The sequence below is a fragment of the Nerophis lumbriciformis genome, linkage group LG13, assembly GCF_033978685.3.
Source record: "Nerophis lumbriciformis linkage group LG13, RoL_Nlum_v2.1, whole genome shotgun sequence".
NCBI lineage: Eukaryota > Metazoa > Chordata > Actinopteri > Syngnathiformes > Syngnathidae > Nerophis > Nerophis lumbriciformis.
The window spans coordinates 2,117,501-2,135,000 of NC_084560.2; the positions used below are offsets into that span (position 1 = coordinate 2,117,501).

Here is a 17,500-nt window from a genome sequence, read left to right on the forward strand (position 1 = left end):
TGGACTGTAGTATCAGTACTATGCAGGGAATACACATGGACTATAGTATCAGTACTCGGCAAGGAGTACACATGGACTATAGTATCAGTACTAGGTGGGAAGTACACATGGGTTATAGCATCAGTACTAGGCTGGGAGTACACATGGACCATAGTATCAGTACTAGGCAGGGAGTACACGTGGACTATATTCACAGTATTACAAGTATACTATAGTATCAGTAGTACTAGGCAGGGAGTACACATGGACCATAGTATCAGTACTAGGCAGGGAGTATGCATGGACTATAGTATCAGTACTAAGCAGGGAGTATACATGGACTATATTATCAGTACTAGGCAGGGAGTACACATGGACTATAGTATCAGTACTAGGCAGGGAATACACATGGACTATATTATCAGTATTAGGCAGGGAGTACACATGGACTATAGTATCAGTACTAGGCAGGGAGTACACATGGACTATAGTATCAGTACTAGGCAGGGAGTATACATGGACTGTAGTATCAGTACTTGGCAGGGAGTACACATGGGCTATAGTATCAGTAGTAGGCAGGGAATACACATGGACTATAGTATCAGTACTAGGCAGGGAGTACACATGGACTATAGTATCAGTAGTAGGCAGGGAATACACATGGACTATAGTATCAGTAGTAGGCAGGGAATACACATGGACTATAGTATCAGTAGTAGGCAGGGAATACACATGGACTATAGTATCAGTCCTAGGCAGGGAGTATACATGGACTATAGTATCAGTACTAGGCAGGGAGTACACATGGACTATACTATCAGTACGAGGCACGGAGTACACATGGACTTTAGTATCAGTACTAGGCAGGGAGTACACATGGACTATAGTATCAGTACTAGGCAGGGAGTACACATGGACTATAGTATCAGTACTAGGCAGGGAGTACACATGGACTATAGTATCAGTACTAGGCAGGGAGTATACATGGACTGTAGTATCAGTACTAGGCAGGGAGTATACATGGACTGTAGTATCAGTACTTGGCAGGGAGTACACATGGACTATAGTATCAGTACTAGGCAGGGAGTACACATGGACTATAGTATCAGTACTAGGCAGGGAGATGGTCTCAAAGCAAACATTCTCCTCCATCTGGTCTTGTGATTTGTCCAGAGGTCTTTGTCCAGTCCAGACCTTTACTGGAGCCACACATCGTCCACTGGGGCTTCCTGTCCTCCAAAGAAGACTACATCAGGGTCCTGTGCCAGGCTGACGTGGTGGTCTCCACCGCCGCCCACGAGTTCTTTGGCGTCGCCATGTGAGGCCACACCCATTGTTGCTTTGTGACTCAGTTTGCATATTTGTCATGTCTACCAGTTTTTCATGTGGTTCAGGTTGTCATGTCTACCAGTTTTTCATGTGGTTCATGTTGTCATGACTACCAGTTTTTCATGTGGTTCAGGTTGTCATGTCTACCAGTTTTTCATGTGGTTCAGGTTGTCATGTCTACCAGTTTTTCATGTGGTTCAGGTTGTCATGCCTACCAGTTTTTCAAGTGGTTCAGGTTGTCATGCCTACCAGTTTTTCATGTGGTTCAGGTTGTCATGTCTACCAGTTTTTCATGTGGTTCAGGTTGTCATGTCTACCAGTTTTTCATGTGGTTCAGGTTGTCATGTCTACCAGTTTTTCATTTGGTTCAGGTTGTCATGTCTACCAGTTTTTCATGTGGTTCAGGTTGTCATGCCTACCAGTTTTTCATGTGGTTCCGGTTGTCATGCCTACCAGTTGTTCATGTGGTTCCGGTTGTCATGTCTACCAGTTTTTCACGTGGTTCAGGTTGTCATGTCTACCAGTTTTTCATGTGGTTCAGGTTGTCATGCCTACCAGTTTTTCATGTGGTTCAGGTTGTCATGTCTACCAGTTTTTCATGTGGTTCAGGTTGTCATGTCTACCAGTTTTTCATGTGGTTCAGGTTGTCATGTCTACCAGTTTTTCATGTGGTTCAGGTTGTCATGTCTACCAGTTTTTCATGTGGTTCAGGTTGTCATGTCTACCAGTTTTTCATGTGGTTCAGGTTGTCATGTCTACCAGTTTTTCATGTGGTTCAGGTTGTCATGTCTACCAGTTTTTCATGTGGTTCAGGTTGTCAAGTCTACCAGTTTTTCATGTGGTTCAGGTTGTCATGTCTACCAGTTTTTCATGTGGTTCAGGTTGTCATGTCTACCAGTTTTTCATGTGGTTCAGGTTGTCATGTCTACCAGTTTTTCATGTGGTTCAGGTTGTCATGTCTACCAGTTTTTCATGTGGTTCAGGTTGTCATGTCTACCAGTTTTTCATGTGGTTCAGGTTGTCATGTCTACCAGTTTTTCATGTGGTTCGGGTTGTCATGTCTACCAGTTTTTCATGTGGTTCAGGTTGTCATGTCTACCAGTTTTTCATGTGGTTCAGATTGTCATGTCTACCAGTTTTTCGTGTGGTTCAGGTTGTCATGTCTACCAGTTTTTCATGTGGTTCAGGTTGTCATGTCTACCAGTTTTTCATGTGGTTCATGTTGTCATGTCTACCAGTTTTTTATGTGGTTCAGGTTGTCATGTCTACCAGTTTTTCATGTGGTTCGGGTTGTCATGTCTACCAGTTTTTCATGTGGTTCGGGTTGTCATGTCTACCAGTTTTTCATGTGGTTCAGATTGTCATGTCTACCAGTTTTTCATGTGGTTCAGGTTGTCATGTCTACCAGTTTTTCATGTGGTTCAGGTTGTCATGTCTACCAGTTTTTCATGTTGTTCGGGTTGTCATGTCTACCAGTTTTTCATGTGGTTCAGGTTGTCATGTCTACCGGTTTTTCATGTGGTTCAGGTTGGAGGCGGTCCACTGCGGGTGTTACCCTCTGTGTCCCAACGCTTTGGTCTACCCCGAAATATTCCCAGGTAACACCTTTGTCATGGTCGTCACATGATCCATTACATCGTCTACCTGCTGTGATCTCATTTACATCTCATTTACATCGTCTAACTGCTGTCATCTCATTTACATCGTCTACCTGCTGTCTTCTCATTTACATCTCATTTACATCGTCTACCTGCTGTCATCTAATTTACCTCTCATTTACATCGTCTACCTGCTGTCATCTCATTTACATCTCATTTACATCGTCTACCTGCTGTCATCTCATTTACATCTCATTTACATCGTCTACCTGCTGTCATCTCATTTACATCTCATTTACATCGTCTAACTGCTGTCATCTCATTTACATCTCATTTACATCGTCTAACTGCTGTCATCTCATTTACATCTCATTTACATCGTCTACCTGCTGTCATCTCATGTACATCTCATTTACATCGTCTACCTGCCGTCATCTCATTTACATCGTCTACCTGCTGTCATCTCATTTACTTCTCATTTACATCGTCTAACTGCTGTCATCTCATTTACATCTCATTTACATCGTCTACCTGCTGTGATCTCATTTACATCGTCTACCTGCTGTCATCTAATTTACCTCTCATTTACATCGTCTACCTGCTGTCATCTAATTTACCTCTCATTTACATCGTCTACCTGCTGTCATCTCATTTACATCTCATTTACATCGTCTACCTGCTGTCATCTAATTTACCTCTCATTTACATCGTCTACCTGCTGTCATCTCATTTACATCGACTACCTGCTGTCATCTCATTTACATCTCATTTACATCGTCTACCTGCTGTCATCTCATTTACATTTCATTTACATCGTCTACCTGCTGTCATCTCATTTACATCTCATTTACATCGTCTAACTGCTGTCATCTCATTTACATCTCATTTACATCGTCTAACTGCTGTCATCTCATTTACATCTCATTTACATCGTCTACCTGCTGTGATCTCATTTACATCGTCTACCTGCTGTCATCTCATTTACATCTCATTTACATCGTCTACCTGCTGTCATCTCATGTACATCTCATTTACATCGTCTACCTGCCGTCATCTCATTTACATCGTCTACCTGCTCTCATCTCATTTACTTCTCATTTACATCGTCTACCTGCTGTCATCTCATTTACATGGTCTACCTGCTGTCATCTCATTTACATGATCTACCTGCTGTCATCTCATTTACATGGTCTACCTGCTGTCATCTCATTTACCTCTCATTTACATCGTCTACCTGCTGTCATCTCATTTACATCTCATTTACATCGTCTAGCTGCTGTCATCTCATTTACATCGTCTACCTGCTGTCTTCTCATTTACATCTCATTTACATCATCTACCTGCTGTCATCTCATTTACATCTCATTTACATCGTCTACCTGCTGTCATCTAATTTACATTGACTACCTGCTGTCATCTCATTTACATCTCATTTACATCGACTACCTGCTGTCATCTCATTTACATCTCATTTAAATGTTCTACCTGCTTTCATCTAATTTCCATCATCTACCTGCTTACATCTCATTTAAATAGTCTACCTGCTTTCATCTCATTTCCATCGTCTACCTGCTTTCATCTCATTTACATCTCATTTACCTGCTGTCATCTCATTGACATCTCATTTCCATCGTTTACCTGCTTTCATCTCATTTACATCTCATTTACCTGCTGTCATCTCATTGATATCTCATTTCCATCGTCTACCTGCTTACATCTAATTTACATCTCATTTACATAGTCTACTTGCTGTCATCTCATTTACATCTCATTTACCTGCTGTCATCTCATTGACATCTCATTTCCATCGTCTACCTGCTTACATCTAGTTTACATCTCATTTACATAGTCTACTTGCTGTCATCTCATTGACATCTCATTGACATAGTGTACTTGAAGTGGTTTGCATGCCACCTGTGTTCACCTGTGTTCACCTGTGCTCACCTGTGCAGCAGAGTACCTGTACTCCACGCCCCAGCAGCTTCACAAGAGACTGCGAGCGCTCTGCAAGAAGCCCCAAGTGGCGCGCACACACCTGGTGCAGGTAACTGACATGATATCCTCATGCCTGTTAGCTTCTTGCTAGTCCGTTTGGGTGTCTTAAAACCTGTTTAATTAAGGTGTATTCACACCAAGCAGGTGTTCAACCAATTAGGGTGTACGCTACATTAGGGTGTACCTTTTTGGATACATTTAGTTCAATTACGGTGTATTCACACTAAGCAGGCTTGGGTGTATTTACGTGAAAAATGTTTCAGATGAATTAAAAGTAAGTACACCAGATCGATTAAGGTGTGTTCACACTAATCATGTTTCAGATCAATGAAGGTGTATTCACACTAATCATGTTTCAGATCAATGAAGGTGTATTCACACTAATCATGTTTCAGATCGATTAAGGTGTATTCACACTAATCATGTTTCAGATCAATTAGGTGTATTCACACTAATCATGTTTCAGATCAATTAAGGTGTATTCACACTAATCATGTTTCAGATCAATTAGGTGTATTCACACTAATCATGTTTCAGATCAATGAAGGTGTATTCACACTAATCATGTTTCAGATCAATGGAGGTGTATTCACACTAATCATGTTTCAGATCAATGAAGGTGTATTCACACTAATCATGTTTCAGATCAATGAAGGTGTATTCACACTAATCATGTTTCAGATCAATGAAGGTGTATTCACACTAATCATGTTTCAGATCAATGAAGGTGTATTCACACTAATCATGTTTCAGATCAATGGAGGTGTATTCACACTAATCATGTTTCAGATCAATGAAGGTGTATTCACACTAATCATGTTTCAGATCAATGAAGGTGTATTCACACGAATCATGTTTCAGATCAATGAAGGTGTATTCACACTAATCATGTTTCAGATCAATGAAGGTGTATTCACACTAATCATGTTTCAGATCAATGAAGGTGTATTCACACTAATCATGTTTCAGATCAATGAAGGTGTATTCACACTAATCATGTTTCAGATCAATGAAGGTGTATTCACATTAATCATGTTTCAGATCAATTAGGTGTATTCACACTAATCATGTTTCAGATCAATTAGGTGTATTCACACTAATCATGTTTCAGATCAATGAAGGTGTATTCACATTAATCATGTTTCAGATCAATTAGGTGTATTCACACTAATCATGTTTCAGATCAATTAGGTGTATTCACACTAATCATGTTTCAGATCAATGAAGGTGTATTCACATTAATCATGTTTCAGATCAATGAAGGTGTATTCACACTAATCATGTTTCAGATCAATTAGGTGTATTCACACTAATCATGTTTCAGATCAATGGAGGTGTATTCACACTAATCATGTTTCAGATCAATGGAGGTGTATTCACACTAATCATGTTTCAGATCAATGAAGGTGTATTCACACTAATCATGTTTCAGATCAATGAAGGTGTATTCACACTAATCATGTTTCAGATCAATTAGGTGTATTCACACTAATCATGTTTCAGATCAATGAAGGTGTATTCACACTAATCATGTTTCAGGTCAATGAAGGTGTATTCACATTTAATCATGTTTCAGATCAATGGAGGTGTATTCACACTAATCATGTTTCAGATCAATGGAGGTGTATTCACACTAATCATGTTTCAGATCAATGAAGGTGTATTCACACGAATCATGTTTCAGATCAATGAAGGTGTATTCACACTAATCATGTTTCAGATCAATGCAGGTGTATTCACACTAATCATGTTTCAGATCAATGAAGGTGTATTCACACTAATCATGTTTCAGATCAATGGAGGTGTATTCATATTAATCATGTTTCAGATCAATGAAGGTGTATTCACACTAATCATGTTTCAGATCAATTAGGTGTATTCACACTAATCATGTTTCAGATCAATGAATGTGTATTCACACTAATCATGTTTCAGATCAATTAGGTGTATTCACACTAATCATGTTTCAGATCAATGAAGGTGTATTCACACTAATCATGTTTCAGGTCAATGAAGGTGTATTCACGTTTAATCATGTTTCAGATCAATGGAGGTGTATTCACACTAATCATGTTTCAGATCAATGGAGGTGTATTCACACTAATCATGTTTCAGATCAATTAAGGTGTATTCACACTAATCATGTTTCAGATCAATTAGGTGTATTCACACTAATCATGTTTCAGATCAATGAAGGTGTATTCACATTAATCATGTTTCAGATCAATAAAGGTGTATTCACACTAATCATGTTTCAGATCAATGGAGGTGTATTCACACTAATCATGTTTCAGATCAATGAAGGTGTATTCACACTAATCATGTTTCAGATCAATGAAGGTGTATTCACACTAATCATGTTTCAGATCAATGGAGGTGTATTCACACTAATCATGTTTCAGATCAATGAAGGTGTATTCACACTAATCATGTTTCAGATCAATGAAGGTGTATTCACACTAATCATGTTTCAGATCAATTAAGGTGTATTCACACTAATCATGTTTCAGATCAATTAGGTGTATTCACACTAATCATGTTTCAGATCAATGAAGGTGTATTCACACTAATCATGTTTCAGATCAATGAAGGTGTATTCACACTAATCATGTTTCAGATCAATTAGGTGTATTCACACTAATCATGTTTCAGATCAATGAAGGTGTATTCACACTAATCATGTTTCAGGTCAATGAAGGTGTATTCACATTTAATCATGTTTCAGATCAATGAAGGTGTGTTCACACTAATCATGTTTCAGATCAATGAAGGTGTATTCACACTAATCATGTTTCAGATCAATGAAGGTGTGTTCACACTAATCATGTTTCAGATCAATGAAGGTGTATTCACGCTAATCATGTTTCAGATCAATGAAGGTGTATTCACACTAATCATGTTTCAGATCAATGAAGGTGTATTCACACTAATCATGTTTCAGATCAATGAAGGTGTATTCACACTAATCATGTTTCAGATCAATTAAGGTGTATTCACACTAATCATGTTTCAGATCAATTAGGTGTATTCACACTAATCATGTTTCAGATCAATGAAGGTGTATTCACACTAATCATGTTTCAGATCAATGAAGGTGTATTCACACTAATCATGTTTCAGATCAATTAGGTGTATTCACACTAATCATGTTTCAGATCAATGAAGGTGTATTCACACTAATCATGTTTCAGGTCAATGAAGGTGTATTCACACTAATCATGTTTCAGATCAATTAGGTGTATTCACACTAATCATGTTTCAGATCAATGAAGGTGTATTCACACTAATCATGTTTCAGATCAATTAGGTGTATTCACACTAATCATGTTTCAGATCAATGAAGGTGTATTCACACTAATCATGTTTCAGATCAATGGAGGTGTATTCACACTAATCATGTTTCAGATCAATGAAGGTGTATTCACACTAATCATGTTTCAGATCAATGAAGGTGTATTCACACTAATCATGTTTCAGATCAATGAAGGTGTATTCACACTAATCATGTTTCAGATCAATGAAGGTGTATTCACAGTGAAACGGGTGTAAAAAGAGACTTTGTGTTGACAGGTGGACACCTGCTCGTTCTCCTGGGACTTCCTCAAGGAACGTTTCCAAAGTCTGTTGACCCCGTGACCTTCTCTTCCACCTGTGTCAGGTGACAATAAAGGTGATTGGTGTATAATTATATGGAGTGGCGTGTACTATTGGTGTATAATTATATGTAGTGGTGTGTACTATTGGTGTATAAATAATTATATGTAGTGGTGTGTACTATTGGTGTATAATTATATGTAGTGGTGTGTACTATTGGTGTATAATTATATGTAGTGGTGTGTACTATTGGTGTATAATTATATGTAGTGGTGTGTACTGTTGGTGTATAATTATATGTAGTGGTGTGTACTATTGGTGTATAATTATATGTAGCGGTGTGTACTATTGGTGTATAATTATATGTAGTGGTGTGTACTATTGGTGTATAATTATATGTAGTGGTGTGTACTATTGGTGTATAATTATATGTAGTGGTGTGTACTATTGGTGTATAATTATATGTAGTGGTGTGTACTATTGGTGTATAATTATATGTAGTGGTGTGTACTATTGGTGTATAATTATATGTAGTGGTGTGTACTGTTGGTGTATAATTATATGTAGTGGTGTGTACTATTGGTGTATAATTATATGTAGTGGTGTGTACTATTGGTGTATAATTATATGTAGTGGTGTGTACTATTGGTGTATAATTATATGTAGTGGTGTGTACTATTGGTGTATAATTATATGTAGTGGTGTGTACTATTGGTGTATAATTATATGTAGTGGTGTGTACTATTGGTGTATAATTATATGTAGTGGTGTGTACTATTGGTGTATAATTATATGTAGTGGTGTGTACTATTGGTGTATAATTATATGTAGTGGTGTGTACTATTGGTGTATAATTATATGTAGTGGTGTGTACTTCTTCAGGGCCAAAAGAAGACCAATGAAAGAAGAAGTTGAAATGAAGGATATTACAACAATGATTAAAAACACAACTTCAAAGGAAGAGTATTTTTTTAATAAACACATTAAGCAACCTCAAATAAATAAAAACTCCCGAAATTCAGCGCCTCTCCCGAAAACCTCCCGGGACAAATTTTCTCCTGAAAATCTCCCGAAATTCAGGCGGAGCTGGAGGCCACGCCCCCTCCAGCTCCATGCGGACCATAACGTCCTCCCAGCGCGGTAACAACACACAACAACAACAGTAGTCAAGTTTTGGTCTACCGTAAAGCAGTTGGTCTGCCGTAAACAGCAATGTTGTGACACTCTTAAACAGGACAATACTGCCATCTGCTGTACATGCATATGTGACAATAACATCTAGGGCTTTTATAGAGTGCAGTGCACAACTGCGCACACAACAAGGAGACGAAGCAGAATGCATCATCAGAGAGGGTGTTCAGCATGGTTAGAAAAATAGTGACAGAGAATAGAAGAAGGATGGACAATTCAACCCTTAACTCAACAATGAGTAGATGAGTGTTATGTGTGTGTATATGTGTAAATAAATGAACACTGAAATTCAAGTATTTTCTCTTATTTTATATATATGTATGTGTGGGAAAAAAATCACAAGACTATTTCATCTCTACAGGCCTGTTTCATGAGGGGGGGTACCCTCAATCGTCAGGACATTGAGGGTACCCCCCCCTCATGAAACAGGCCTGTAGAGATGAAATAGTCTTGTGATGATTTTTTTTCCCACACATACATATATTGCGCTCTACTACGGTATCGAGCACTATTTTTTGGATAACCTTATTAAGACATATATATATATATATATATATATATATATATATATATATAGCTAGAATTCACTGAAAGTCAAGTATTTCTTATATATACTTGGTGAATTCTAGCTGTAAATATACTCCACCCCTCTTAAATCCCCCCCCCGGAATTGGAGGTCTCAAGGTTGGCAAGTATGCTCAAACCCATACTTGCCAACCTTGAGACCTCCGATTTCGGGAGGTGGGGGGGTGGGGGGGCGTGGCCGGGGGTGGGGGCGGGGGGGCGTGGTTAAGATATATATATATATAAGAAATACTTGACTTTCAGTGAATTCTAGCTATATATATATATATATATATATATATATATATATATATATATATATATATATATATAAATAAATTAAAGAAATACTTGAATTTCAGTGTTCATTTATTTACACATATACACACACATAACACTCATCTACTCATTGTTGAGTTAAGGGTTGAATTGTCCATCCTTGTTCTATTCTCTGTCACTATTTCAGAACACACACGTTATACCAATATACATTATAAAATCAATAAGAAAACGGGAGCTCTAATTTGGGAGTCTGAATTAGGATCAGAAGTTCCTATATAAACATTGCGCACTCACGTCGCTTTTTTGTATTGATTACCGCAGCTGTGCACTGGATTCATTCACAAATACAAACTACAACTCACAAACACTTTAGAGTTAGCCTCCACCATCAGAATGTGTACTTAAACTTATAAAGATCACATGGATATTATTCAGTGAGTTGATTCACCAAAACTAACCTGTTATACAGGAGGAAAAAGCACACCGGACGTTTCAATTGTTCACAGACTGGTCGCGCTCATCAGAATGACAAGACACTTCCGGTCTGCAGGTGATTGCATTCAATTGGGAAGAAACGCCCTACTGCCCCCTACTGACCAATGTGAATACTGATAAATCTATAATGACAGCTCCAAAAACGAATTCAAACCACAAAATAAAATAAATAAATCAACACAACACATTATGGGTGGGTCACATATGCATGTACAGTAGATGGCAGTATTGTCCTGTTTAAAAGAGTCACAACATTGCTGTTTATGGCAGACGAACTGCTTTACAGTAGACAAAAACTTGACTGCTGTTGTTGTGTGTTGTTACCGCGCTGGGAGGACGTTAATGAAACTGCCTAACAATAAACACACATAAGAAACCAAGAACTCGCCCTCCATCATTAGCTGTTTATATGGTGGGAAAGCGGACGTGAGAACAGGCTGTCAACACGTCACTCAGGTCCGCCTGAATTTCGGGAGATTTTCGGGAGAAAATTTGTCCCGGGAGGTTTTCGGGAGAGGCGCTGAATTTCGGTAGTCTCCCGGAAAATCCGGGAGGGTTGGCAAGTATGCTCAAACCTGACATAACAATTTAAATGTCTTATTATTATAATCAAGTGACTAGTCAATTTCAAGAGATTATTTTATAATAGATGTGATTTTGGCCCACTTAGATATTGTTTTATTTTTAATCAGCTAGTATTTGATGCCTGGGTGGGGGTCCTGCTGTGGAAAGATTGTGTACCCCTTTCAGAGATCACATTTAGTTCCCCTTAAAACATTCACATGTTGCATGAGATGAAGTGCCATCCATCCATCCATCTTCTTCCGCTTATCCGAGGTCGGGTCGCGGGGGCAGCAGCCTAAGCAGGGAAGCCCAGACTTCCCTCTCCCCAGCCACTTCGTCCAGCTCCTCCCGGGGAATCCCGAGGCGTTCCCAGGCCAGCCGGGAGACATAGTCTTCCCAACGTGTCCTGGGTCTTCCTCGTGGCCTCCTACCGGCCGGACATGCCCTAAACACCTCCTTAGGGAGGCGTTCGGGTGGCATCCTGACCAGATGCCCGAGCCACCTCATCTGGCTCCTCTCGATGTGGAGGAGCAGCGGCTTTACTTTGAGCTCCCCCCGAATGACAGAGCTTCTCACCCTATCTCTAAGGGAGAGCCCCGCCACCCGGCGGAGGAAACTCATTTCGGCCGCTTGTACCCGTGATCTTGTCCTTTCGGTCATAACCCAAAGCTCATGACCATAGGTGAGGATGGGAACGTAGATCGACCGGTAAATTGAGAGCTTTGCCTTCCGGCTCAGCTCCTTCTTCACCACAACGGATCGATACAGCGTCCGCATTACTGAAGACGCCGCACCGATCCGCCTGTCGATCTCACGATCCACTCTTCCCTCACTCGTGAACAAGACTCCCAGGTACTTGAACTCCTCCACTTGGGGCAAGATCTCCTCCCCAACCCGGAGATGGCACTCCACCCTTTTCCGGGCGAGAACCATGGACTCGGACTTGGAGGTGCTGATTCTCATCCCAGTCGCTTCACACTCAGCTGCGAACCGATCCAGTGAGAGCTGAAGATCCTGGCCAGATGAAGCCATCAGGACCAAATCATCTGCAAAAAGCAGAGACCTAATCCTGCAGCCACCAAACCGGATCCCCTCAACGCCTTGACTGCGCCTAGAAATTCTGTCCATAAAAGTTATGAACAGAATCGGTGACAAAGGGCAGCCTTGGCGGAGTCCAACCCTCACCGGAAACGTGTCCGACTTACTGCCGGCAATGCGAACCAAGCTCTGACACTGATCATACAGGGAGCGGACCGCCACAATCAGACAGTCCGAAACCCCATACTCTCTGAGCACTCCCCACAGGACTTCCCGAGGGACACGGTCGAATGCCTTCTCCAAGTCCACAAAGCACATGTAGACTGGTTGGGCAAACTCCCATGCACCCTCAAGGACCCTGCCGAGAGTATAGAGCTGGTCCACAGTTCCACGACCAGGACGAAAACCACACTGTTCCTCCTGAATCCGAGGTTCGACTATCCGGCGTAGCCTCCTCTCCAGTACACCTGAATAGACCTTACCGGGAAGGCTGAGGAGTGTGATCCCACGATAGTTAGAACACACCCTCCGGTTCCCCTTTTTAAAGAGAGGAACCACCACCCCGGTCTGCCAATCCAGAGGTACTGCCCCCGATGTCCACGCGATGCTGCAGAGTCTTGTCAACCAAGACAGCCCTACAGCATCCAGAGCCTTAAGGAACTCCGGGCGGATCTCATCCACCCCCGGGGCCTTGCCACCGAGGAGCTTTTTAACTACCTCAGCAACCTCAGCCCCAGAAATAGGAGAGCCCACCACAGATTCCCCAGGCACTGCTTCCTCATAGGAAGACGTGTTGGTGGGATTGAGGAGGTGGATCAAACCGCCAAGTGCCCTGCCTTCGGCTACCGCCCAGCTCACATTGCACCCGACCTCTATGGCCTCTGCTATGGGTGGTGAGCCCATTGGAGGGGGGAACCACGTTGCCTCTTCGGGCTGTGCCCGGCCGGGCCCCATGGGGACAGGCCCGGCCACCAGGCGCTCGCCATCGTGCCCCAACTCCGGGCCTGGCTCCGGAGGAGGGCCCCGGTGACCCGCGTCCGGGCGAGGGAAATCTGAGTCTCGGTTCTTGCATTTCCATAGAAGTCTTCGAGCTGCTCTTTGTCTGATCCCTCACCTAGGACCTGTTTGTCTTGGGAGACCCTACCAGGGGGCATGGAAGCCCCCGGACAACATAGCTCCTAGGATCATTGGGACACGCAAACTCCTCCACCACGTTAAGTGTTGTCTGTAAAATACATATTTTTATTAGCAATTCTGTAACATCATTTCATGATTAATATCCAAAAAAATAACATTCTTAACAAATGACAGTAGAATAAGCACACTGGTTGAGGAGTCATAGTAAAACCACCTGAAATGTACACTTTACGTGGAGTGTTGGAGTTGTCCAACTTTCTGTGTGGCAATAAACGCACCAGTGGCTAATTGCCATAGTGTGTGTGTTGGTGCAGGAGAGAGAGAGCAAGCGGATATAACACATGACAAAGAGTTACTTTTGGTTGGTTTGTACGCTAGACAACAACCAGTTTTGCTAGATAAAAGGTGCGCACCTTAGAGGGAACGTTGCCTGGGAGTCTTGTTCACCAGTGAGGGAAGAGTGGATGGTGAGATGGACAGGCGGATCGGTGCGGCGTCTTCATTAATGCGGACGCTGTATCGATCCGTTGTGGTGAAGAAGGAGCTGAGCCGGAAGGCAAAGCTCTCAATTTACCGGTCGATCTACGTTCCCATCCTCACCTATGGTCATGAGCTTTGGGTTATGACCGAAAGGACAAGATCACGGGTACAAATGAGTTTCCTCCGCCAGGTGGCGGGTCTCTCCCTTAGAGATAGGGTGAGAAGCTCTGTCATCCGGGAGGAGCCAGATGAGGTGGTTCGGGCATCTGGTCAGGATGCCACCCGAACATCTCCCTAGGGAGGTGTTTAGGGCACGTCCGACCAGTAGGAGGCCACGGGCAAGACCCAGGACACGTTGGGAAGACTATGTCTCCCGGCTGGCCTGGGAACGCCTCGGGATCCCCCGGGAGGAGCCGGACCAAGTGGCTGGGGAGAGGGAAGTCTGGGCTTCCCTGCTTAGGCTGCTGCCCCCGCGACCCGACTTCAGATAAGCGGAAGAAGATGGATGAGATTGATGGAATTTTAGAAAATGGAAAAAAAAACTGTAAAGAGTGAATATTCAAAATATTTTGAAAACAAACAAAATAGAATTTTTTTAATTTAAGGAAATATTATTTATATATGTATGTGTGTGTGTATGTATATATATATATATATATATATATATATATATATATATATATATATATATATATATATATATATGTCTTAATAAGGTTATCCAAAAAATAGTGCTCGATACCGTAGTAGAGCGCAATATATGTATGTGTGGGAAAAAAAATCACAAGACTATTTCATCTCTACAGGCCTGTTTCATGAGGGGGGGTACCCTCAATCATCAGGAGATTTTAATGGGAGCATTCACATACCATGGTTTATATAGGGCACAGAGTGGGTGGGTACAGGCTGGCCTAGGGGCGTGGTGATTGGCTCATGTGTTACCTAGGAGGTGTTTCCGTCTGTGGCGGCATGCTGTTACAATTTCGCTGCGCTTGTTGAGGGATGACAGGTCTGGACGGTAGATAATAAACAGTTTCTCTTTCAAGCATAGGTTGCATCTTTTATTACCACTATTGTAAGGTGTGCTGGATGCAAGAATTTGCCATGTTATTGAATATTCAACATTATTGTCTTTGAGGTCCCAAATGTGTTTGCTGAGTTCTGTGGTATTCCGCAGGTTTTGGTTCCTGAAAGAAGCCTTGTGATTGTTCCATCTGGTTTTGAACTCTCCCTCAGTTAATCCTATATATATATATATATATATATATATATATATATATATATATATATATATATATATATTAGGGCTGCAACTAACGATTGATTTGATAATCGATTAATCTGTTGATTATTACTTCGATTAATCGATTAATAATCGGATAAAAGAGACAAACTACATTTCTATCCTTTCCAGTATTTTATTGGGAAAAAAACAAAACATACTCGCACCATACTTATTTTGATTATTGTTTCTCAGCTGTTTGTAAATGTCGCAGTTTATAAATAAAGGTTAAAAAAAAAAAAGTAGCCTGTGCGCATGCGCATAGCATAGATCCAAGGAATCGATGACTAAATTAATCACCAACTATTTTTATAATCGATTTTAATTGATTAGTTGTTGCAGCCCTAATATATATATATATATATATATATATATATATATATATATATATATACATATACACAGTATATATATATATATATATATATATATATATATATATATATACACAGTATATATATATATATACCCAACCATACACAGTGTATATATATATATATATATATACACAGTATATATATATATATATATATATACACAGTATATATATATATATATACCCAACCATACACAGTGTATATATATATATATATATATATATATATATATATATATATATATATATACATATATATATATATATATATATATATATATATATATATATATATGTATATATACATATACACACACAATATTTATACATACATATATATACACATATACATATATATGTATGTATATATATATATATATATGTATGTATATATATATATATATATATATACACAGTATATATATATATATATATATATACACAGTATATATATATATATATATATACACAGTATATATATATATATACCCAACCATACACAGTGTATATATATATATATATATATATATATATATACACAGTATATATATATATATATATATATATATACACAGTATATATATATATATACCCAACCATACACAGTGTATATATATATATATATATATATATATATATATACATATATATATATATATATATATATATATATATATATGTATATATATGTATATATACATATACACACACAATATTTATACATACATATATATACACATATACATATATATGTATGTATATATATATATGTATATATATATATATATATATATATATATATATATATATATATATATATATATATATATTAGAGATGCGCGGATAGGCAATTATTTAATCCGCAACCGCATCAGAAAGTCGTCAACCATCCGCCATCCACCCGATGTAACATTTGATCAGAACCGCATCCGCCCGCACCCGCCCGTTGTTATATATCTAATATAGACGATGCAAGGCATTATTGAGGTTATAAAGCTTTTGCCTGTTAAAGAAAGGAGACTGATCCAATGCAGTGCAGACATTCGTGTGCCACGCTGTCACGACCCAGACGCACACCAGTGCGCAATCATATGGGAGCCGCGCTGAGCGCACCTCCAAGCGCGTCTCGCTGCCGGCGACGGCCGCGTATGAGCCCGACGCTCCAGCGCCATCCATTTTCAGGGCTAGTTGATTCGGCAGGTGGGTTGTTACACACTCCTTAGCGGGTTCCGACTTCCATGGCCACCGTCCTAGCTGCTGTCTATATCAACCAGGGTGAGCCCCACCCATTTCGTGAGCGCACTGCGCGCGGAGTGACCCCTGTTACGCGCCCCCGGCAATGGGGGTGGCGGGCAGGTAAGCTGCGCGGGCGGAGCGCGCGGAGTGACCCCTGTTATGAGCCCCTGGCCACGGGGGTGGCGGGCAGGTAAGCTGCTCTCTAATATATATATATATATATATATATATATATATATATATATATATATATATATACACACTATGTATGCTTTATACTTGAACTTGAACTTGAAAGAAATTAAGTTTAAACAAAGAATATAAAAAAGCTACTTCTATAATATAATTTTTCAAAATAAT

The 17,500-nt window shown here is 40.0% G+C and overlaps 1 protein-coding gene across 5 annotated transcripts in view; it reads left to right on the plus strand.

Moving 5' to 3' along the window:
- The window catches only part of gtdc1 (glycosyltransferase-like domain containing 1), a 95,229-nt gene that overhangs the window by 45,295 nt on the left and 32,434 nt on the right, over nucleotides 1-17,500 (plus strand). For 3 of the 5 annotated variants that reach the window (XR_009816517.2, XM_072914415.1, XM_072914416.1), the window contains exons 7-10: nucleotides 1,153-1,297; nucleotides 2,836-2,906; nucleotides 4,859-4,950; nucleotides 8,472-8,571. Coding sequence is in view for 4 of the 5 variants with exons in the window: in XM_072914415.1 (XP_072770516.1) it covers nucleotides 1,153-1,297; nucleotides 2,836-2,906; nucleotides 4,859-4,950; nucleotides 8,472-8,537 (374 nt within the window). In the remaining variant the exon portion in view is untranslated. Of the gene's footprint in view, nucleotides 1-1,152; nucleotides 1,298-2,835; nucleotides 2,907-4,858; nucleotides 4,951-8,471; nucleotides 8,592-17,500 lie in introns of those variants that run through there. The other 2 variants (XM_061971806.1, XM_072914414.1) reach the window with 1 other exon arrangement.